The 24,750-nt window shown below is 41.9% G+C and overlaps 1 protein-coding gene and 1 long non-coding RNA gene across 10 annotated transcripts in view; one reads left to right on the plus strand and one right to left on the minus strand.

Annotated features, from left to right (window-relative positions):
* Positions 1-1,065: 1,065 nt before the first annotated feature.
* Positions 1,066-9,065, minus strand: LOC134173367 (uncharacterized). The gene is made up of 3 exons (XR_009968222.1): positions 8,641-9,065; positions 6,332-6,450; positions 1,066-1,164 (listed from the first exon to the last, which is right to left on the minus strand). It is a non-coding gene; the product is annotated as an uncharacterized LOC134173367 (long non-coding RNA).
* Positions 9,066-10,376: 1,311 nt separating this feature from the next.
* Positions 10,377-24,750, plus strand: part of GAB1 (GRB2 associated binding protein 1) — a 101,776-nt gene continuing 87,402 nt past the window's right edge. For 2 of the 9 annotated variants that reach the window (XR_009968223.1, XM_062637277.1), the window contains exon 1: positions 10,383-10,901. Coding sequence is in view for 8 of the 9 variants with exons in the window: in XM_062637277.1 (XP_062493261.1) it covers positions 10,830-10,901 (72 nt within the window). In the remaining variant the exon portion in view is untranslated. Of the gene's footprint in view, positions 10,902-24,750 lie in introns of all 9 variants that reach the window. The other 7 variants (XM_062637276.1, XM_062637275.1, XM_062637280.1 and 4 more) reach the window with 6 other exon arrangements.

A 24,750-nucleotide genomic window follows, 5' to 3' on the forward strand; every position in this document is an offset into this window, starting at 1 on the left:
GTTGAAAAACTTACAATCTAAGACAAAAAAAAAAAACAAAAAAACCAAAAACCCAAGGGCAATACAGGCTATGCATTCTCCTTCAGCTTACAGTGCTATTTACTTTTCCCCATCCTTACTTTTATTTTTTGTTTTTTACCTCATCTTTGTCTTTGCTTGACTAATAACATCATCCACTTGCCCTACAGTAAATACATCTTCCTTACTTGCATGCAGTGTGGTTTTGTGAACGGTGTATCTAGATTGCTACAGAATAAAGTTAAAGCAAAATCGCTGTTGCCCATTAAGTATCAATACTCTTAAATCAGTTTCTTTCACGCTTTCATGCTCTGGTTTTGTTAAATATTTAAGTTGTTGTGTTCTTATTAAGATTAGAGGATGTTGCAACTAATCAAAATAAGCTGTTGCAACAACTTTGACATTACTAGTCAGGAGCAGTTCACATTTCATAAACCTGTTTTATGGGAGCCTGTAATTATACATTCATTAAACCAGTATGAGCTACTCACTGTTTGTATGCTTTTCAATTTTCAGCCAGAAAATTCTAAGTGTAGAAGCTACATCATTTCAAAGGGAAGAATGTGCTATATTGAACTAAGATACTGTGTTACACTGAAAGAGATTAACTATATGCCCAGAACAGAACAACCTCTTCTTGCAGATGAAACCTTTAGTAACTAAAATTTTGCCATTTTGCAGTAAAGAGCCTGATTCCTCTCCAGAGATGGAGATGTATAACCTCTGACAGACATAACAGTGATCAAGGTCATACAATACAACTGAGGCTGCAGTACTCCTCACTTTATCATGCAAAGTGATCTCAAGTAATTTTTAACCTTTGGTTAGGCTGTAGATCAGTCTTTTATCAAGCCTGCACATGCAGGTAATAAAACAGACTAGCTTATTATCACTGTTACTCTATCTGGCTTTGCTCAATCAGATGTGTTGAGCACTTCTCAAATGGGATTAAGCACCTTATTTTTTACTACTGTAAACTCACCAACAGCTCAGCCAGGAAGAGAGAAAAGGCACTATTGTATGTGACAAGGTGCCTTCATCCTGTGGTGCACCAGGAAGGGATGCTGCAAGTGTTGGGAAAGGCCCACTGAAGCTGCTCATTTCTTGGAAGAGTCTTGGTACTGTGGAGCAAAAGCTGTGGTCACACTGCCAAAAATTAATAAAGAAAAGAAAAAATATTCATTTTCTCTTGAAGTCTGTGGCTGTCCAAAAGTTTGAAAGCTTGTGGGCTTATTTTGTGCTAATTGTTCTGTCTCCCTGCCCAAGCTGCCTGCAGAAAGAAGTCTCTGACCTACAGCTTTTTTCATCATAATGCTTGATTATTTCTAATTTGCTGTCTGTAGGAGGCCAAGGATTAGCACAAAATTTAATGCTGTGGACTCAGATCTTCCTGCTATGTTACTATGATATTACAGACTAGGTGACTAATATTTCATACATGTAATAGCAGATGTTACACACACGCCATAACAGCCATGTTATTCTCATGGAAAGGCTCACAAGAAGTTAAAATTGGAGGGGCAAGATGATAGCTTTCACAGAGTGAGCTGACTGTGCACACAGTTGCTTGGAACAACAGGATGGCTATAGACGGGGTCATTGCACTTCATTTTTGTACACCTGTATCCAGCCCTGCTATATACCTGTCCCCTTCACTGTCCTACCACTGTCCTCCCACAGTTCACAACACCCCTCTCTCACAGCTAGAGAGTGAAACCTCTTTCTTCCTCTCCAGAGGAGAGTGGGCAAAGGTGTTGCATTCATTTCACACTCCTGGCAAGTCACAGCCTCTTGACAGGTCACTCAGTGTTGGAATTGTGTGCCTGATCAAGTAAGTGACAGTTTTAATTATTGTGCTGGATGACCTAGACTTTGTGGACAAGGTGGTGGCCTGATCTGTGAACCGGGGTTTTGTTTACCTCAACCTCTACCTTGGGTTTCAGTCCCTCCAATGAGATGTGAAAAGGTGTTAGCCAGGGGAGAGAGTCCCTTCCAACCCACAACAATGTTTCCTGGCTTCCTGAAACTTCCCATTGAGCCTCCACAGCCACCTATCCCATTCTCAGCATGCTGTCTACCTCTCCTGCTAAACTGGAGGTTGCTGCTCCTGAGGATGAAGACAGTCTAAGTCATCTTTTTCCTTGTCTGTGGAAAGGCAAAACTTGAGTTTGTCTACATTAATGAAAAGCCTTGTCCTGCCTTTACATAGAAAATCCACACAATTAGAAGTATTATGAAGGAATTAGGAAATTAATACATTAGAAATATTTAGATGCAACAAGTGTAACAGTGAGTTTTTTTCAGCAACACTTTCTGAAGAAAGTCAGTGATTTGTCAGACGCACAGACACAGTCTGTGAAGTTACCTGCTGGATAGAGTGCAGTGCTGGTCAATAGACCACAGCACTCAATAGAGTGCAGTGTTTATGGTCAATACAACATAGTGCATATGGGGTTGTGGGACAACACAAATGTCTGACTCATCCAGCTATCTGGAACACTGAGTGGATCTTTGCCTCCCACCCTAAAGAGGGTATTGCAAGAAGAGTGATGTTGGACAGAGGAGGTGGTCGGGTTGTTACGAAAGTTAATTAAGTAGTATGAGGGAAGTAAGAACATCAACAAGTTGATTGTGGAACATATTCAAAAACAACTGAAGAGATAAGTGAAAAGAGGCTTTCATAAGAGCCTAGTGAAAAGAATGGGGAAAGATAAAGAATGAAGAAAACATCTACAGAAAGAATGTGAACATCTTGTTGACATCAGAATGCATCTAGAGTGGGAACTGAGGTCTCAGTATCAGAGTGATTTCTGATTGTTTAGCATCTGAAAAGCTGTCCATCCTTTGAGGAATTTTGAGAAGGTGGTCAAAGAGAATCCCTTAATATTGGTTAACGATGTGTTTGAGACTCCTGTTCATGCCTGTTTAGGAAGTCCACTGAGTTGAAAGCAAGCCAAGGTCAGAGGCACCAAGTGTCCAGCAGGGCTTATCCTTCCAAACCACCAAATGTGAAGTGGGGCAATTTCTATGATTACAGTGGCTGTTTTACCTGGATAGAGGGAAACTCGCCTGTTATCCTAGATGATGTGGAATCCCTGAGGTTCCACAATAAATACAGACAGCTTACAGATGAGCATAAGATTTATACTAGAGAAAAAATGGCATCATTAAATCCTTTAAAATATGATGTAATCTTTTTTGGTAGAGGCAGATGAATCAATAAGTGGAAAATATTTACTTTGGGGTCAAATGGAGCTCTTTCACTTGATCATAACTTTTCTGTGAGCAGTTTAATTCATGTTTTTGGCAAACTGTGGCTTGCTAGTGAATTGTTCACCGTGACTATTCACATACCAATACTGGAGTTGTGTGGCTGATCAAGTAAGCAACAATTTTATTTCTTACTGTCTTGGATGACCTTGTGGACAAGGTGATGACCTAATCAGTGAACTGGGATATTGTTATCCTCAAGGAGACAGTGGCAGCTGGAGAGAGAGAGATAGGAAACTTAATTTTTTGCTTTTAAATACAAGTAGAACATTCTATCTATTCAGCTGCAATTTAGAAATATTTTTCTCCGTTCTTTATTTTCTTTTTTATTAAAATATTTGTTTGTACCTGGAATAAGCAAAAGGAGTGCGATATAATAATCTTAGATATTACGGTAGAGATTAATAAAATAACACTAATGGTAGAAATACATTTAAATCTCTTCAGCTTCAGGCTGTGGAATTTTCAAGCTGAAACCCTGAAGATTTTATAAATAACTACAGAAAGACTGTTGCTCCTGTGTGTTCTGCCTGGACAAGACTGTCCTGCTTCAATACAAAGCGACTCTGTCTCTCTGAGCTTTTAATCCAATTTGTAGTTTCACTTGACCTCCTATCTCTGCTATTGCTATAGGCTGAAGATTTTCAAAATTATCAAAACCACTTAACTAGAATAAATAAATCAATAAAATCCCCATTTTTGACTGACATTGACATTTGAGAATATAGTTGCTTTTCTCACTCACATGCTAAGGTTTCATCTTACTTAACTTTACATGTCACAAGCATGGCTGTCTACCTCTGAGCTACTTGTCTAGATTCTTGCAGTCAATGGAGATAAACAAGCACTCCAAGAACTCAATTCCCCTAATCAATTTAGACATCTAGCTTTGGAAGAGATGATATATGCCCTAGTTGCCTGTATCTCGCCAGTGACTAAAAAGAAGGTGTAGGTAAGTAGCACATACACAAACCACCACACTGTAGGTGACTACAGGGAGATGAATCCCAGCCTAGATAACTGCACTGCTAATTGGCTTAATGAAGTGGGACTCCTCTTTGGCTGAGGCTGCAGGCAAATGTTCAGACTATCCCCGAAACACCCCTTAACTCCAGCAGAAATTATTATTGTTGTAAAATGCTTGCATTTCTTATTCTTCCAGTAAAAGAAAAGCTATGTGCTCATGTTTGCTGCCTCTTAGCCTTTACTTGCTCCCCGATGTTCTACATTGCAATAAATTTAAGTTTTGGGAGGTGTTCAATACATCTTCCACCTTGTGTTTTTGGAGAATAAACCATGCTCAAACCAAACTGCTTGGGTGATGCTTTCTTGACTATGCATGGCACTGGAGTATTGGTCTCTTATATGACCATGCTTTTTTTTTTCTGGAGAACATGGTCATCTATACAGCAAATCTTATTTCTATTCAAAACCAAACCAAACATATCTGAACTATTAACTTTCCATTTTACTTAACTTGTGAAATGCTTCCTATGATAGAAAAAAGTCCATGCATTTTCAGGGCACGAGGCTAGGTGCAAAAAGGTATTGTCCTTATGGAGGGAAAATCTTGCTGATTAATTTTTGAACAGCATGGACCTGAGGATGTTTCTGCATGGCTGGCCAACCAGCCAGCCTGCTCCTTCTTCTTTGCCTAGCGTGGAAAGGAAAGGGAAATTCCCTTGCATGAAGTAAAGTAGTCAACTGATCCTCTGGCAAAAAGACAGAGGACAAACATTTACCAGTGAATTTCCATTCTAGAAGTGGGAATGAGAGTTTTCCACAAAAATCACAAAGGAAATCTCAATGTATTACACCAATGTAGAAATAAAAACCAGTCCTTTTTTGGTACAAGTTCTACAGTGTACACATACCTTTATTTGCCTACATCAATATTAAAAGGAATAATAAAAAAAGAGACAAGAGATAGCTTAAAACCCGGTAAACAACCCTAACGTGTGTGGACATACAGTCATCTCATTTAATTATGTCTGCTTAGTATTACTTTCCTCAACCTCTTTGCCACATAATGTAAATAACTACAGTCTGAAAGAAACAGTAGATAATGTCATCTATGAACTGACCAAAATAACCCTGTAGATTAAATTTACCTGGGAGTAATTTCAAAATCAAAAGAGAAATACCTGAGATGAAAACAAATGTCTAGATGCAGTTTTTTTCAAGCTTAAAAATATCTGTCTTCTTGTACTGATTCATTGTTGCATAAATACCTAAAGATGTTTTGAGACATAGTTTGACATGCACATTTTTTTTTATTAAATAATTTATTAGAGTGTTAAGTCTTTTGTGTCATAATGAAGCACAAATTTTGTATGCAAATATAAGCAAAGGGCATAGAAGAGTTTAGGGATTACTACCAGGAGCCACAGCTGACTGTGACTGCAACGTGAAGCTACAGAGGAATGCCCAGGTTTTCATACCATAATACAAAGTTGGGAGCTGTACTGACCACTGTCTTATTATGCAAGTCCAGAATTTCTAAGCTATTTGCATGAGAAATTAGTGTCATTTATATTTTTAAAAACAAACCCATTTGAATTTAATCTCTTCTATCAGCTCCAGTTTCCTTTGTCAAGGTGGCTTGGCAAGAAAAAGCAAACCAGAGGCAAATGGGTTTCCACATGACCTACTTTGTCTGGTGAGATTTGTAACTAGTCTACTCCAAAATTTTGGAGAAGCCATTTAAACACTTTGGAACACACTTGTGAAAGAGCACAAAGTCAATGGAGGAATCAAGGCATCTTGCACATGCTAGTGGAAGGGAGGTGGTAGCTGAGACAAAACCTCTGTCGGAGCCTGAACACCAGTGCAGTGAGCTGGAAGGTGGCACAAGCACCGTGACGATGTGTGTAGTTGTCACATAGCAGGGCACCGTATCTCCTGGCCAGTAAGAGTGCATTTTAGTCAGCATTTTGGGTACTGCATAGTTGGTCTGGTATGTGACCATGAAATGGGTACTGTTTTGAATGGCACGTTAGCCATGAGAGATTCAGAAATGGCAACATGCACAATGGTGCAGTACCTGGGTCTCATGTGGTTTTGGTGCAGTAGGCAGCCAGTATGGATCCCTTCTGAGCTTCTGTAGCTGCTTTGCTCTGCACATCCTCATCTTGGCCACCAGCAGCTGCCAATAGCAAGCTGCTTTTTAAAAACAGGAGGGGAAAGAAACCTCAGTAGCCCAACTAGCTGCAAAATGACTGGGGGTAATTGACTGTTTCCTTGCTATCAGTAAAAAAAATCCCCAAAGATGGTCTGAAGCAATGGAATATTGTTTGAAAAACAAGGTGGCAATTCTTTATGAACACTGACTGTTTGCAAAGCAAAAGAGTGAGATTGTTCCCAGTGGGAACAATGAGACCTCTGCAGCTATTTAGGCCATGGCTGATACACTGGCAAGGCACAGAAAATCCTCTTCCCTCTAGGACTGTCTTTGTACAGAAACACAAAAGACCTCCATAGTGCAATTAATTGAGCTCAAAGGATCTTTATCCTCTGGGCTTCCTGAGTAACAGCATGCTTGCACACAAATAACCTGCCAGTGAGGGGAGAGGGTGGTTGTGTTCTGACATAGGGTTACAGTAATCCCGCAAGCAATGACTGCCCCTGGGGGTATTAAGTACTTCAAGCACAAGCTATACTGCAGGGGAATTTCAAAATGCCTAATGTTGTTTAAACTTCCAGAGCAAAACTGTAGCAGGCAAACTAGCTGAAGCATTCATTCTTGACAAAGGTCTTTGTGACTTTTATCCTAATTTCAGGAAATTATGCCCTAACCTAATTTATCTGAGTGAGCTAAGGATTTTTCTAGTTGTGCCCATGAACATCTCTTCATAGACAATTTCACAGCTTTAAATATGCAGATGTTAAGAGTCAGACCTAAACATTGTGCTGCTTATGCATTTCATTAGTGTTCTTAATTGCTTTGGTTTATCCTAATACAGGGTATCTAAATTATGAACAGTGGAGCATTGCTGGTTATGCACAGAGAATTACGGTATTAATATTCTTGGATTTATGGCTGTGGACTTACCTGGGAAGAGAGGGAGAGAGGGACACCTACATGCAGTCCTCTTCTGATTAGTGAAAATGTCAGTGGAAGTGTGAATGGGTAACTCAAATGGTTGCTAGAAGAAAAGGAAATCCACTGCCACAACTAGAAAGGGAATAGTCCATCAGACAACATCCTAACTTGTCATTTGGAAATCTTTCTTATTTTCTTCAATTACATTTTCTTCAATTCAGTAATCCAATAAATCATTTTTATGTCCAGTGTGGGGGCTTGCGATTAGGCTCAACAACAAGGGATAGTCTAAAAGGCAGTTTTTAGTACTTATTATTAATCACTTTTCTTGACATTAACTCCTTTTCTCTAACCTACAATTTATCACTATATGGCAGGAATGAAACTCACACACAGAATTTTGTCTCTGGATAGCTATTTTCAAGAAAATGAATTGACAGACAAACACATAACAAATACATGAAAACCAGTACCAGACTCCAGGCTAACACTGTTTCCAATGTGTTTTAAAATACAAATGTAATGTTTTGAAATTTGACCTCGGGGACAATTTTGTGTCTTTGGACCAGATAATTTGTTTGGTTGGTGCCTCCATAGACTCTGCTTGAGCTAAAAGACTGGCTTGCTTTGATTAGCCCTCAAGACATGGGTTAATTAGGAGGATCGAAATGAACCGTTAGATCATCCTACAACACTCTAATGCCAATGGCATTTTTAGTAAGTTCACACTGATTCTACATGTTCTTGCTCGAGGATATCAAATTGTTTCCAGGTTTCTAAAGGAAACTTCAAAATCTTGTGGTCTTCTGTGACACTTGGATAATCTCAAATGTTGAGGTTCTTAAACAACGGCATTAGTGGTTTAAACAGAAGAGGTATACTGAAACCAGCTTGAAATCTAAACCTAACAGTACAATTTGAGTTCATGCTTATGAACTGCAGGCATCAAAACACTGTTTTACTCTTTCCAATAGACCCACTGAGGCAGCTGAAATGATGTGTAGAAATGTATGTGAGAATGGTTTGGATTCTAGGATTTGTGCACTTTTAATATTGATAAAGGCCAACATTCTTCTTTTTTTCTTTTTTTTTTTTAACATTTTTGGCAAAATATCTCCTTATTTGATGATCTTTCTGTTAGTGCTTAATAGTACTTTATCTGTCACAATTATGAAAAGATTTATGGTGGAATCGATACACTGATTTTAATACCTTTAGGCTTTCAGCTTTATTTTTTTCCCTGTTATCTCTGCAAATGCCCTCGTTAAGACGCTCCAACCGCTGCTTTTCAACTTTTTAATGCTATCTACCTTCATGAATCACAGCACCGCGGTGCTCCCTTCAACAACGACACACTAGGGGGACTATTTCTCTTCAGTGGAAGAGCACCGGTGCTAACAACCACCACAACGATCCTGTGCCAGAAGCTTGCAGTTAAATAATCTGTAAAAAACAAAAGAATAATAAAATTTATCTGGAGATTTATTTCTGGCATAGTGGAAGCGGCAGAGAGCACCAGCAGCAGAGATGTTGAATGAGTTGGGTCTTTCCCTTTTAATTGAATAGTGGTTGGGATTGCCCTGCGTATCATTCTCCTTTTGTTTTGTTCTGTTTGGGTATTTATCTGATCGCAGAGTGACCAGCAAGCCCTGCCTCGAGGAGCTCATCGCCCGGCGCTCAGCCAGGAGGGGAAGGACGAACGAGGGAAGGCACCACCGCACACCCCGTGCTGCCAGCGGCGCTGCCGGCTGAGGGCAATCCCCGCCGCCGGCTCCCGGCAGCCAGACCCGAGGCGGCGCTCGCCTCGCTCGGGAGAGGCGCAGCCCCCGCCGCCGCCGGGGCCAGCTCGGAGCCGCCCCGACACCGTCGGCTGCGGCTGTTCCCCAGAGAAGAGCAGCCGAGGCCATGCTCGCAGCCCACCGACACCCTACTTAATAATACCGCAGATCAATAAGCAGGCACGAGCAGCCGAAACTTTATTATTTTTGTCTGTAGGGAACAGTGCTGTGGAGGGGAGGGATTCGGGGCGAGGGGTGGGCGCTGGTAGTTCCAGAGGTTTAAAATTCTTTCGACCTTCCACCCTAACGAGTCCATCCCGCCGTCACAGGCCGCCCCTCGCGGCACCCTCTGCATTAGAGAAGCGCCGTCAAGCCCCAGCTCCGGGTCTAGCTCGGGAAGGAGGGAGAACGGCCCGCCGCTGGCATTGCGCCTTTCCGCTCTCACACCCTGACTTTGTAACTTTTAGCGCTAAGGCAGTTTCAGATCGCTAGAAGGAGTTTACTTCTGCCGAGTTGCTTTTAACGTAGTTCTCACAGGGTTTTGCGGTCGGTTTTGGTGATCCCCCCCTTTTCTCCGCATCTGCAGAGAACGATTTTGCTGTGGGTTTCAAAGAATCACCATTTCAGCTGCGATTTTAATAGCGGTTATTCAAACAAACACCCGCCTCCTCGTCCCTCTGAAACTAACAAAAACCGATCTCCCTGCCGGGCGAGGGTCGGGGTCGCTCCCTCACCCCCTTTTTCTCCGGCAAGCACGCAGCTGTCCACCGGTCCTCCCCTCTCCTCAACCCTTCCCGCCCCCCTGACGACCGCGCCGCCGCAGTCCCCGCCGCCCGCCGACTACAGCTCCCAGGATCCCTCAGGGAGGCGCCGTCCCTTCCCTCCCTTCTCCCTCCCGGCCCTTGTTGTTTGAAAAGGCTCCGGCGGAGTTTCAGGAGGAGCCGTGGCGCCGCAGCAGCTCTGCTCGGGGCGGTGCGGGGCCGACGTTGGGGGCGGGAGGGGAGGCGCTGTGGGAAAAAGTAGGCTGGGGGACAGGGGGATGGACACGACGCCGCGAATACCAGGGTAAACCCCTCCCACGGTCGCCGGGAGCGGGGTGCGACCCAGCCGCGGCCGGCTCCCGCCCCCCTCTCGGAGGTGAAGGCGAAAGAGGCAGGAGGGCTGGGCGAACCCCTCCTCCCGGCGAAGGGAGAGCAGGGAGAAGGGGAAGGAGAGAGCCCGAGAAGCTGCGGCGGCCAGCGCTGAGCTCGGCTCGGCCGTGGGGCGAGTGGAGGGGAGGGGAGGGAGGGGAAGACCTCCGCGGCCCTTCCCCGGCGGGAGGGTCCCGACGGCGCGGGGGGCGGTGCCGCTGACGCGGGGCGGTGGCTGGATCCTGCCCTGGGACGCTGGATCCGAAGTTGCGGCGGGGCGGCGGTTGCCGTTGTCGTCTCTCCCGATGTTCGTGTGACTCGGCGGCGGCAACAAGAAGGAGGAGGAGGACGGGGAGAGCCCCCAGCCTCAGCTCCGCTCGCCGCTCCTGTTTGTTGTGCTTGAGAGACAGACACACTACACCGCTCCCCCGTCCGTCCCCTTCCCTCGCCTCGTAACCCCGGGAGGCCGGAGCGGGCGCGGTGCTGCCGCCGCGTCTCGGGGCTGTTTCGACTCGGCCCGGCCCGGGTGCTGCTACTGCTGCCTGAGGAAAAGGAGGACGAGGACTGCCCCGGCGGGCAGACGGCCCAGCCATGAGCGGCGGGGAGGTGGTCTGCTCGGGCTGGCTCCGAAAGTCCCCACCGGAGAAGAAGTTGAAACGCTATGTGAGTGCCCTCTGCTACTCGCGGTCCCCCCTCTCTTCCCCGCTTCTTCCCCGGCGGGGCTCCTCGCTCGCTTCCCGCTACCGCCCGGCCCGGCTCGGCCCAGCCTCCCCGCGCGGTCCCTGACGGCCGGGCCCGGCGGCGGCGCCGTGGACGAGCCGCCCTCCCGGCCGCCTCCCCTTTTAGCCGGGACTGCTGCCCGCGGCGCTCCCCGGTCCTTTATTTCACTTTTGTTGCCCATTATTTTCTTTTCCTTCCTCCCTCCCTTTCTCCTTTTTTTCCCTTCAGAAAAGGAGCGCCGAGCGGTCAAGATGTTTCTGCCCTGCTTTTATCGCCTTTCCAAGGGAGTCGGGAGAGAGAGGGGGGCGGAGTTTTTCCGTCTTCCCTTTGGATCCGGGCTCGGTATATATGTATTTTTAAACGTAAACACTTGCCGTCCCGGTGCTGGTGCCCGATGGAAGGGGAGGGCTCGGTGCGGCAGGCCCAGAGGCGCTGCTGGCGGGAGAGCTGCCGGAGCTGTCGGCCCGGAGCCGGGGATGCCCCTCGAGCTTTCCTCGCTGGGACTGGTGGGCTCTGCCCTTGGGACTGGAGTCCTCCGCATCGGGGGAAGGAGCGGGGAGGGGGGTGGGGGTGGAAAAGGGAGTTGCAGGAATTGCGTTTTTGTTACTTGAAGTTCAGCCTACTGTTGCTCCGAAGCAAATATATCGGCAGAGGCTGTAGCGGAGCTGACACTGAGTTCGCAGGAAAATGGAGCGCATTTGCTGAGAGGGCAGATTTCGTGACAGGGCAGCGGCGGTGCTGGTGTGCGCCGGGGCTCTCCGGTGCCGGCGGAGACGCTATTAAATCACGTAGGAGGAATGGGTGATGCCAGGAGTCATCTCTGCGGAGCCCTTTCCCATGGGCACCCGTCTTCCTTCTCGGCATTTGTATCATTGGGACAAAATGCTGTGTTTGTTTTTTTTTTTTTCTTTTTCTTTAGTCTTTATTTAGCCAGCTAGGTGGTATTTAAATACAAATGGCCTTTGCAGCTATCAGAATTTTTTTTTTAACTGCTAAACCTTCAGATTGATTTTAGAATCTGTGAATGTGGCTCTTAACTTGACCCTGTTAACTTTCATCTGTTCACGGTTAACAGCCACTTAGACTCGTAGAATCATAGAATAGTTAGGGTTGGAAAGGACCTTAAGATTATCTAGTTCCAACTCTCTTGCCATGGGACAGGACACCTCACACTAAACCGTGTCACCCCAGGCTCTGTCCAGCCTGGCCTTGGACACTGCCAGGGATGGCAGGGATTCACAAGTTCCCTGGGCAACCCATTCCAGTGCCTCACCACCCTTACAGTAAAGAACTTCTTCCTTATATCCAATCTAAACTTCCCCTGTTTAAGTTTTAACCCCTTGTCCTATCACTGCAGTCCCTAATGAAGAGTCCCTCCCCAGCATGCTTATAGGCCCCCTTCAGATACTGAAGATACTTCTTGAAGAACTGTTGCTGCTGTGTATGTTTGGTTTTGTTTTTTTTTTTAATGCCAGGAAGTTGGTAAAATTTTATTTTTTTTATTTTTTTTTTAATTAAAAATAACGTTTGGGATAGCCTGTTCTCTGGTTCCTGATGGCAAAAATCCTGTTTGTTTGAAAGACACAGGCTTAGACTTGCAAAGAGAATGTCCTGATGGGTCATGGCAGGGCTGTGCTTGGACATAGACTGTTTTTTTGGCCTATCCTCCATGTGTATGTGTATATTCACAGAGTGCCTCTTTACCAGTATGTAGGAATTAAAAGCAGTATTAATGTTTTTAAAGTTTCAGTAAATTTCCCTCTCAGACTCTAAATCATGTACAGTTATGCTGTCTGTTAATGGACCAAGTTGTAAGCATGAGTTTGCCCTCTTAAATTGATACCGTAAATCAGTCCCCAAATATGCTTGCTTTTTTCCATGTAACTGCCCTTTCCAGTGTATTTATAGCTCCACTTCCATACTGGAATAACATCAGAACCTTTGAGGGGAAAACCCTGACTACAGTGTTGGTCATGGTTCCTTGTCCTTAAAAAGTAATTTGGTAATTTTCACTTGAAAGGGGTACCTGCTTTTTGAGGAGACAGAGTATTGGAGTGATAGTACAGTGAGTTTATATGAGCATAACTTGGTTTAGCATCTTCATGCACTGTGGACCGTAAAGCAGTAAGTTTAAATCTTGATCATTGTTTCAGACTGTTTTCTGCTTGTATAAAAGAAAGATGCCATTTAAAGGAAGACTTAAGGTAAAATTCCTCCTGCTTGTCAGTGGTACCTTATCAGTTGTAGGCTGAAAGTTCACGCTCGCTTCAAAGACCTAAAAGCGACCTTGACATCATGATCACCATCTTCAAGCAAACCGAAAGTTGATGTACTTAAGGTGATGAACTTTAACTGAGTGCACTGATTGATATGTTGGCTTATGCTCTCTGTAATTCTATGCTTAGGCACAGACATAGAAGAGCTGTGTTTTTTAAAGCTGTATTTTATGCTGGTGAAATTTCAAGAGGCTGCAGCACCAGACAAAAAGATGGGAAAGCAATTTCAGTAGGAAACTGCTTTTCTGCTGCACATACTTTTCAGATATATATATGGAAAATTGTAACTTCACGCTCTATTAGGTTTTGCATGGAAGTGTTGGGGCAAACCCAGGTTGCCATCTGGGAAGGGAGATAAAAAGTCTGAGATTGCAGTTAAATACGGTTTCAGTTCTTAGGAGGGGTGAAAAGGAGCACTTTGAAGCTAGTACGTAGACATATGTTTTACAGAGACTTCAATTTTTAGTTTGAAACAGTTGGACATGGTATTAAAGCTAGCTTTGCAATCATTTTGAAGCTTAAAAAAGAAGGAAAAAAAACCCCAACCAACTATGTCCTGCAGGTGGAAAAATCTGATTTCCTTGACTATGTGCCTTAACGCCATAGATGTCTTTTCACCCCTTTAAAAGGAGTTCCATTTTCATGTCTGGTTTATATGTTTCTCATACAGAAATAACTTTCTGATAACCACTGGCACCTGTTGTTGGTTCCCTGGTATTCAGAACAGTTTGTGTGTTAGAATAGACTGGTGGTCTCTGGGGAAAACACAAGAAACATTAGGTGTATGCTGGGCATTCAAGAGGAGGATGTGGAGTTAGTAAAGAAGGGAGCTGGGGCTAAATCCTGCTCAGGTCTCTGCAGCCTATGCTGTGGTTGCACAAGTACATGAAAGAACTTGTTTGTGCACAGGGATGGAGCACTGCTAAACTTCACAGCTTCTGCTACTCTCCATGTTGATTTCTTTCTTCACTTCTGTTGCCTTCAACTTTGAAACATTCATGCCCATCTAAAACCTACTGTACTTTTTCTGCTGTGGTTCCCCTTACTTTTAAAGATGTAATGGGCAAGGCCCCTTCTCCCTATCTGACCTTTAAAAAGTGATAGTAAACCTTGGCTTCGTGTTTTCCTGTTATGTTGCAGTTCCGCTGTGCACGTGCCAGTTAAAATAGCTGATGCTTTGTGGAAGCAGCATAGAGGATTTTTTTACTGCCATTATGCTAAGAAACCACTAGATATTTAAACACAGCTGTCCTTACTAAAGCAAGGGAGAAAAGCTTGAGGGAATGGAACAAGTCTTCTAAATTCTCTCTTAGAACTACTATCATCTGGGGTGTGGCCAGGGCTCAGTGTGGTAGCTGGATGTGCTTAAAATCAGGCTTTTAACATTGATGGTTGGTTTATGGAACTGTTTGTAGAAAGTCTGCTGATGTAATACAGTAATTCTTAGTATTCTAGCATGTCACACTTAGAATGCAATACTTTTTATTTGATAAAAGGTAAAACTTCATCGCAAATATCTCTCATAAACTATATTGGGAGAGGAGGTTTGGGTGAGTTGGTTCAGTTTTCTTTTGTATCTAATAGGCTTCCCTATACTTCTGAGAGGTTCGTAAAATGATTTTGACAGTAAATTAGGAAACCTTCTTTTGGATGTAATTACTGTGAAAAATCCTATGGTTATTTGACTTTCCTATTGATTATGCATTTAAAAACCAAGGGTTTGAAAAGGAAAAATAGGCTTGATCTTCCCAGGACATAAGGAGCAGTGATATAAAAGGTTGCATATAGCATTTTCTTACTTATTCTAAATTTCTCAGTTGAAGACAGTGACTAGAAAAGTGCCAGACCGTTAAGCTAATTCTTGATATTTGAACTATAAACTCAGACATACAGGTATAGAGGTAACAGAAATGGAATATTTTACTGTAGTTTTGTTTGGCAGTTGCTCTTTGGCACTAATCACATAGGTGCTCTTCTGTCTTGAGTAATATGTGAACATGCTAAGATATGTAATGGTGTTAAGAAATATTTTATTCAGCAGAATGGTTGTAATCAGGTAGAAGCTGTAGTGCCTGACGAAAGCCTTTTTTTCTGGAAGGCACCTGTTTGTATTAAAGCTTTTTCTTTATTTTTTCATTTTTGCATCAGCCTAGTGAGCAAATTTAAGAAGGCAGTTGGTTTACAAAAAACAAAAGAAAAGCCCAGAACAAGATGAGCTTGTTTGACATCATTCAGTGTTGTCCCTGTAGAGCTGGGTCAAGTTAACTCAAGATAGATGATTGTAATCAAGTAGCATTATGTGACATCTTAATATTCTGAACTTTATTGTTAAGAATAAAGTTGTGCTCCTCCAGGAGCTGCTGAAGACCTTGAAGGAATTAGTGTTTGTGCAGAAACCTTTCCTTCTGGAAGGATGTCTGTCCTTTCCCTTATGCTATGCATTGTTCAGGAACCAGTATTTTGACTTTTTGGTATTTTTGAACACGGGTTAGTAAACCCTAAACCATGAATTCGAAATCATGACTAAACATACTGGTTTTGTTGATTATAGAAGGAAGTTGTGTTGTCTTGTGTGCCGACTGAAGATGCTGAAATGATCTTGGGTATGATTTTGGGGGTATAACTACATCCTAAGCTTGTTGTTTGTGTGTAATGCTCACTTGAGCAGGATGGAACTCATCCTGCAAGTATTTAGCATCTTTGACAGGACATTAGCAGCTGATGTTGACTTTGCTGCCAAAGCTCCAGTGCTGTCAGTGCTTGATCTATGGTATATGCTCTGAATTAACCACTGATGGATGGTTTCAGAGGGTAAAAGCAGATGACAGTATATAAAACTGATTAAAAAGTCTGATGTACATGTATTAAGATAAGCATCTTCCACTAGTTATTCTAAGTTTCATGTAGTATACCACACTGATGTACACTGTTAATTTAAATGTTTCTGAGTTTAGATGGTTAGACAGTACCTGAACTGCTTGAATGCTTTTGTTCTTGGTGTAGGTAGGAAAGCCAGAGTCTCAAGTAACAGAAATAGTCCTGTTCCTCTTGAAGTGTGGGTGACTACTAGGCATATGAAACGAGCCAGGTATTCTAAAGATGTTTCTTGGTGTAAACAATTCTTAACAGCTATTAAGTAGTAATGCTTAATTTGGGACCATAATAGCTGAGAGATGAGGAAATAGTAAAATTCTGACTTTGTGATCTGGAAGATCGTTTTCAGTTGGATGTATAGCAGCTTGTGGATAACCTTTCACTCTGCTTGTGTCTTTTGGTAAGTGTGTTAATAAGGTTTGGTACAGCTAATTGCAGGGGATTACAAGTCAAGAAGAACTAATGAGGAGCAGGGGTAGGAAGTGGAAAAACAAATTAATGTCTCCTAGTTTCTTGATGCTGCATAGTGACTTCTACATTTATGTACGAAGTCTTGCAGCATTGAACATTCAGTACAAGCAACATACGTACTAACCAGAGGAAATAATGAAATACCATGAATTTAACTTCCAATTATACACAGATGACCTTGTTTTGCATGCCTCTTACTCACAAGCCTTAGGCAGCTGTGTGGAATGCGAATTGGATATATTGAGAAAAGAATGTTTTTATTGAACAGTTTAACTTAATAATTTTTAAAAAAATTATACACCTTGGCTGTCAAAATGAGCATCAATTCTGGAGGCCTTTGGCTGACCACATCGCTCTTAAGGATGAATGAATATGTAAGGATTATCTCCCATCTTTTTTGGTATTCGACAGTCCCTTATTTGGAGAGAGAGGAAAGTGACAGATATAAAACTCTCATTAAACTTCTAAAATCTTGGAATGATGGTTTGGACACTTCAGAGGCATGGATTTTTTTTATTTTTTTTATTTTTTTGTTTGTTTTGTCATGACTTTTGGATCAGATCATTAGAATCAAATGTAGTTTCTTAGAGAAATTTGGAACACATTTCCCATTAAGTTTGGCTCATGGCTTTGACAAAAGTCTTGGCAAAGAGTGAAAGGAACACCAGTGATTCAAAATACAGTAATTTTAAGGGAGAGTGTAATTTTATTTATTGTAGATGGCTCTGGGTTGGGTATCTCAGACTACTTTAGTAGTCTTTAGACTTTAGTCTAAAACTAGAGTTACTATTAAAGTAGTACTTTAGTCTAAAAATGGATGTCACCAACCTACATTGGGTGAAATATTTTCTTAAATCAAGAAGGGAAGTATAACTGATGAAGTGCAAGTTTTGTTTTGATGTAGAGCAATTAAACACAAAGCAAAGATTCACCTCCATGTTCTTTTTCATTGTAACTTCTTTTGTAGTGTTGCAGTGACAGACTTACTGAGGCTTTTTCAAACTGACCTTAAAATTTTCTGTGCTCCAATGACTAATCGTTTTATTGTGAATAGAAGACATTTCAACTGTTGTAATTTAATTTCAGTATTTCAGTTGCAGCAACAGACCTTATGTCATGCAAATTACTTGAGCAAGGCACGCAGAAAGGGATAATCTTGTCAAGGCAGGTATGTGTTGTGTACAGGTGAATATTGTTAGTCCAGTGTAATTTGATGCTGTTTTGGGGACTCTAATGTGACTTCAGCTCCTCATACATACAAACAAGTATTTCTAAGGCAGCACTACATTTTTCTGGTTTTGAGAGGTGTCCAGGGTGTCTGCCATCTCTAGACTGAAAACGAAGTATTGTTTATTCTCAATTCCCCTTCATCAGTCCTTGGTTAGGCTATTGCGGTTGTTCTTTTGTGAATTCTCTGGCTTGTTTACATTAGGAAAAGTGTTCATAGTTGTACAGCTAGTGTTAGCTCTGTAAATACTGCTTGGTGCAATATGTTAGTTGTATTTTGGGGCTTTTTTAAAACAAACAACAAAACCCAACCAACCTGGCTTCCAATAAAAGGTTACATAGTCTGGGTTTTGTGCTTGCATTTGGTCTTGCTTCCAGCTGTTGACCAAAGTTTGGTTTCTCATGACTAACTTTTGGGGCTCTTTGGAACATACCACATCGCCTTTAGCTGTAAAAAGTAATCTTACATTATGTAGTATCTGGCTCTCTCCTTAGCCGTATCCAGTAGGGAAATGTTTATGAGGTAACTTTCTGTGAGATGAAAGCGATTAACTGTTGAACTTTTTAAGCTGGTTTATTTTGTTTTGTTTTAACTGAGGAGAAGGAAGATATTTAATTGCATTTTATGCACCAAAATTATAACTTTAGGACTAAATTCTGAGGTTACACTGACACATTTTTCTTCCTTCTTTTTTTTTCCGGTAAATGGTGGTTATTTAGGGTAAATGACAGCATGATAGATGTCTCTCTTGGAACTGGCGGTATAACAACATGTAATTAAAAAAAGTCAGGCAGTCATGTCCATATGGTTTGTGTATCATTACACAAAGTATCTGTTCATAATAATACAAATATTTTTGTGTAAAAGCATACCATGAAAAAGAGGTGATACTTCTTCTAGGAGACTGTATCAAGTCAGTACACCAGCTTGTCTGAATATTGTATTCTGTATACTGACTTCTGGACAGCTGAGTTTAGGCCCCACATCAAGAACTGAACTAAATGAAAAGGTTTTGCTTCTTCTTATTTTGTAAACCAATTTATTGGTGGAGTGATTTAAAAAAAATATACATAAATGTATATATGTGCTTTTTCAGGAGCTGTGGTTGTTCTTTTCTCTGAGAATTTTTAGGAAGCCAGAAGAAAGCTTTGCCTTCTCTGCTTTTAAAAAGGAGGTAATTTTTGGTTTTTGCCACACACTGGCTAGGTCAGGTGGGAAATCTTGACATGGGGCTATGTGCAGACGAGACCTGGCTGAGGATGGCGGCCAGGTGCTGGGATGACCTTGCCTAGCAGAAGAAATGCAACCTTGTCTGTTAGCCTGTTTCCCACACAAGAGTTTTCCAGTCAGCTAGCTGGTCACATGTGGGTTCTCCTGCTGCTTTATAAGTGAAAACAAAGCCAGATAAACCCTTCATGGCAGTGGAGATAGTGGCTGTCACATACTAAATCTGCTTCCCCACCCACTTTCCAGCACAGCCAGCCTTGGGGCAGGGTGATGGCAGATCTGCTGCCTGCCTTCCTCCGGGGTAAGCCTGTCTCCACCCCAGGAGGAATGTGATGGGTTTCAGTGGTGCAGGCCAGGATGTTCCTCCCTCTGGGGTTACAGCTAGTGCCAGGTTCTTCAGTATTTCTGCCTCAAAATAAAAAGGGGGGAAAAAAAAAACCAACATAAAAATAGACTTTAGTTTATTTTTCTATATTGTCTGGGGCTTGGGATTTTAAAACAAAATAAACTTTCTGTTGGTGTTTATTGCTGACAGTAGGAGTTCACAGGGTTAGATTTGGGGTATGAAATAAAAATACAGGAAGCTATTCAAACACAGTTAATACCTCTGCCTTCAAACAGACCTTTGATGCAAGCAACACATAAGAATTACAGTCCATTTGGTAGAGTTATTAAAAGGGTAAATGCACACATGATATCAAATGAAAAAATGGATTTTAAGTTTCAAAATGGAGTGATACTCTTTTATAAAAAAGAAGCAATTCTGAAAATAATGTGTCAATTTGTCATTTTACCTTTGTATGAAGAATAACTGCACTGAGTCACATAATGTGCTAGGCAAATGCTCCCGTTCACACTTAATGCATGCTTCTTTTACAGTTTTCTGGCATTTGTATTTCCATGTAGATTCTTAAGCAGGATCAGGTGTAGCAGTGAAGCTGCGCCTGGTTTTGGGATAGTGCAGGGGAGGACTGATTCTTCAGAAGGACTGCCTTTTGAAACTTTCAGTGTAGAGCATGTGAGCAATCATTAATCTTGATGAACTCCAAAATCCGTATACAGAATCTAGCAAACATTCATGCCTTTTTTTTTTCCCTCTAAAATTCATGTTGAAATACATATAGTAAGTCTGCTCCTTCCCAGCGCACCCTGAAAATAAGGAATGTATTAGGGAAGAGATGGTAGGGCTAATTTATCTGGTGCTCCTAGTGGTTATTGTAAGGATTGGCATTGTGTTTTAATCAGGAAGCCAAGAGAGAAAACACTGAAGTGAGGCATGGGCTTGAGGTGAATTGGGAATTTGTGCTTGCATAGTTTTATTTCTAAAAAAAAAGAAAAGGGGGGAGCATGGAAGAGAGGAGGGTATGGGGTGCAGTTTGAAATAGAAGAGGCTGGAGTTTTCCAGAACGAATGAGCCAGTGGAGCACTTTGCCATGTGGTGTCCATGTCAGGAATGCAGGAGATTCCACGGGGCTTGAAGAGAATACCCCAGCTGTACGTGTGAGTGCTTGGAGGACTGGGGTGTGATAAGAGGAGACTTCTAAAATGTAATGTTGTAACTGGTTCCTTTGTTTTACTTAAGTGATCTAGTCTCTTCCTAGTTCTGCTGATGTGCTGGAAGTGTCAGAGGTAGGCTATGGGTGTGATCCCATCTGGCAGTTCCGATTTCCTAGAAAATAGTGGTATGTGTGGACTTGATTTGAGATTTAAAGGCACAAGCTAATAAAAACTTACCCCTTGGAATGTATCAGTTGTTTTATAATTCCATGATTTTTTGTGGTGCTCTTCACTAAAGTGCTACTTTCTTCCAATTATGGGTTATACTGGGTGATGTTCTCATGATGGCATTAGATGAACTTTTTCTTACAAAATCCTTTCCTGTTGCTAAGGGAGGTAACTTTAAGAAGCACAAGAGTAGGTAAAAGATAATGTCATTAAGTGTATGTTCCCAAATCTTGCATGTTCTAATACTTTGTCATTTAGTGTTTCTACAGAATTATTGCTGAAATTATTTGTATCATGCTGTGTGGATAAGTTTTGCAGTCTAATTTCACTCAGTGTGAAATAGTGTCCTTAAAGCTCACAGCTGAGGTCATGTCATGCTCTTAGTTATGACCTATCTAACATAGTTGTCTGTGTGCACAAATGAAATTAAATTGTATAAGCTTGTCAGCACTATGAAAAAAATAGCAAGTTACTCTTCACTACTGAAGGTCTGTTGGCAGGCAGAACACACACACACTCAGGAGTCAGTCATTACCAAGATAAAGCCTGTTTTTTCCTTTCTGGAGTTTTGTGGAGGGGAAGGGAGAAGTGGGGTAGAGGGAGGATATAAAGTGAAGAGTAGCATTGAAGTGACACATTAGTATAAATTGGGAAACTTAACCCTGGTTTCATCCAGAGTAATTTTGTCCCAGGACAAGTAACTACAGAGTTTTCTGCTATGGTGTGTGCTTCAGTGCTGAGTTAATACGCACTCCTTTGCATTTTCCTTGACCTGACATCTCTAATCTGTGAATCTCTGCAGCTTCAGGAAAGAAAAAAAGAACAAACCAACAAACAAACCAGACAGAAGGAATTTGTTGTCTGACTTGTAAAGAGAGTGACAGGGAGATCTTTACTGGTTATATAAGGGAGGCACCATCATCATTACATAAATTTTATAGTGTTCTTTTGGTGACATTTTCTTGCAGTGTGGCTGTAACTGACGGCAACACAGATCTTGTTTGCCGTTTTAGCCTTGGAACGGGCATGTTAATTATGCAGACTATTACTGCAGTTCAAGAAACTTAAAACTTTTGCTGGACATGTGCTGTTGAGAGTTGATCCAGCAAACTGTGGAGGGGAGGTGCAAAGTTGTAAGCAGCACTGCTGAAATGCTCGATTGCTTCCAACAACTGCTGGGAAGGCAGCGCTGTTCCCATCGGAGTGCTTCTCCTGCTTTCTGCTTACGGGAAGAGGTTTTCCTATCAATCTCTGCAACTAGCATCTGACAGAGCTGAAGTATGTTCTTACCTCCCTCAGCTGGCTGGAAAAAAAGCCTTCCTTCTGTCCGCATTTCAGTCCTTTGCTTCTGGTAGCTGTTGTTTAAAGGGAAGGCAGATGGAGTTCTTCTCTCTGAAATCTCTGCTTAAAGAAAATAATGAAGACTGTGATGTGTCCTTTCCAACTGGGAGACCGAGCTGGACAGATGTTTCTCACTCGGTGCTGAAGAGGAAAGTCCCTGGCTAGGGGCTTTAGGATGAGGGTTAAAAGGTGAAGAAGTCCTGTGGGGGCTTCCTGCTGCAATGATTGCTTTAGCCCTGCACAAATGAATGAGATGATCCAAAACTTCTGTGTCTCTTGTTCTTTTCTCCTCCTCCTTCATCTCATTGCAACTATTTTGTGTTTATTTTCCTACTTTTAAATTGCATAATTTAGTCTTTTCTGTCACTTCCTAATGTCTGAATCATAGGTAGCTCTTCCTGCCTCCAGTAAACAAACGTTTTACTGCTGGCACCTTTCCAAAGGTTGAAATTGTATTTATGAAGGTGGTGGTGTGTTGGGGGGGTGTCCCTCTGGCAGTGTGCTTGGGAAGCTAATTCACTTGTGTACCGGTTGGATAAGCTGTTTACCACACGCCTCTGTGGCCAACTGATTTCCTTGTCTTTCCAATCTTCTAAATTGATGCAGCTGCTTGGCTGATCAGGACTAACAGGTGAATGGTAGCAGATGATAAAAACAGTGTAAACAGTGGGTTATGAGCTTTGAAAGTTGGTAACAGGAGCAGCTAGGTTGCCTCAAGTCTTGCTGCTGTTGCTTCTTCTCTCCTTCATACCTTGCATGTATGTAGTGCTGAGATACATGTCTGCCATTTAACCAATCACTTGTGATAAATGCCGTCTGACCTAATATTAGGGCTTTGCTCATTTTTTGGATTCTTTCACTGCAAGGCAGGAAGATAACACAGGGCAATTTGGAACATGTGGTCTGCCTCCATCAGTCTGCTGGACCTCTTAGGCCATGTTTATAAAAGCTGTAAACTGAGTCTGTCATCCTCAGTTTTTCTATTATTACGCTTATTTCTAAGCTTTGATAATTCTTCATGTTATTTTTGAATTGACTGTGACTCCAGAATGATGTATAGAAGACACAGCTAACACCCATGGGGGCTCCCCACCTTTCCCAGTGCATTTTCTTTCTACTGGTTTTTGTCCTTTATGGGGTAAACTTGTCTTGAATTATAATAGGTTAGTCTCAGAAGGTGCTGAACACTATGCTGCAACTACATGTGGAACTGTTAAATGGACTTGGTAAACGGAGGCAGCAGAAGAAAGATACAGTTCTTGTTTTGGCAATTTTGCATTTGTGCATTCCCATCAATCTGTGCATCCTGGGTTCCCTTGGTTTCTCTTATTGCCCCTACTAATATAGGAACAATGTGAGAATAAGTCAAATATATTTAGGACAGACTAGATGAGGTAAGAACAGGCTGAATGTTATACTGACTTCTTCATTGTCCTTCCTTGTAAAGGACAATGGAGACAGCACCTTCTTTTCAACAGTTGAAACTTACCTTGATTTTTGACTGTTGCATATAGCATGGGAAGCACGTTCTCCATACAGATGATTTAAAAAAATACTAACTTAGCATGTTGTGCCAGTAGAACTAAGCAACAGAGTATTGCTTTAGCCTAGTTTAATACCAATTTCAGAAAAGGCAGTTGAAGCAAAAGAGCCCTGCTGTTACATGCCATAGGAATGTCTCATGTTCCAGTTTCTTCTGGCTGAGGTTGCATATGCATGGGGGTATGGGGTTTTCCCTTGTGCTATTTGGTCTCATCTGATCAGTAAAGAAAGGATGGAGTTCCTCCAAAAGGTGACTTTGAGAAATTCTGGACCTGGTTTCTCATCTTAGAAGCTGTGTATGGGTTGGATACCTTTTCTGTTATCATTGTCTACTTACGCTATTCGCCTGTGTGTAATGAAAGAATTTACATTTCTTTCCACAACAGTGGGAGGAGTTACTAATTCCTGTGGTTGTGTTTGAAATGAGTTTTCTGTATTTGGAGTATGAAAGTAATTTTCTTGGGTGTGCAGTTTGAATAATGAACAATGCTAGGGAATTGGGAAGAAAGAAGTGTGACAGAAGACAGTATCCTATGTATAATATATTCTAGTCTGAAATGGCCTTAATAACGCTATACCATGTTGAATATGGATACAACCATATGAAATAATATTATCAATTTACTTACTGCATTTTGGAATTCTTGAAACTAAATAGTACATACTTAAATAAATGCCATATTAAATAAAATAGAAAATACTTTTGTGTCCTTTGTATACTGGGTGGTGAAAATTTTGCTGAATCAAAAGCAGAAATGTAAGGGTTGGTTCCTGTAATTATAGTATTACAGGACTTGTCTATTATTGCCTTTTAATTTAAGCTTGTAATATAAAGTAATTTGGTTAGAATGAAGATAAGACTGACCAAAGTATAATGAAACCCAATTTTTCAATCATTTGCATTACTTCAAGCTGTCTTGTAATGTTCCACAGTACTATTTTATCAGTTCCAGTCAATATCTCACTGGTGTGCAAATCTTTTCATTTGAACATGAGATTACTAAATTATACTCTTGCACTGAATTTCCATGATTGCATTATTGCCATTCATTTAAGGAGATGAGAGTGCCTCCTCAAAGGATGTGGGTCTTTTTGTTTCCTTAAGAAG

Source organism: Pezoporus occidentalis, unplaced genomic scaffold (genome assembly GCF_034315485.1).
Source record: "Pezoporus occidentalis ecotype Australia unplaced genomic scaffold, CSIRO_AGI_Poc_V1 ctg51, whole genome shotgun sequence".
NCBI classification, from domain to species: domain Eukaryota; kingdom Metazoa; phylum Chordata; class Aves; order Psittaciformes; family Psittacidae; genus Pezoporus; species Pezoporus occidentalis.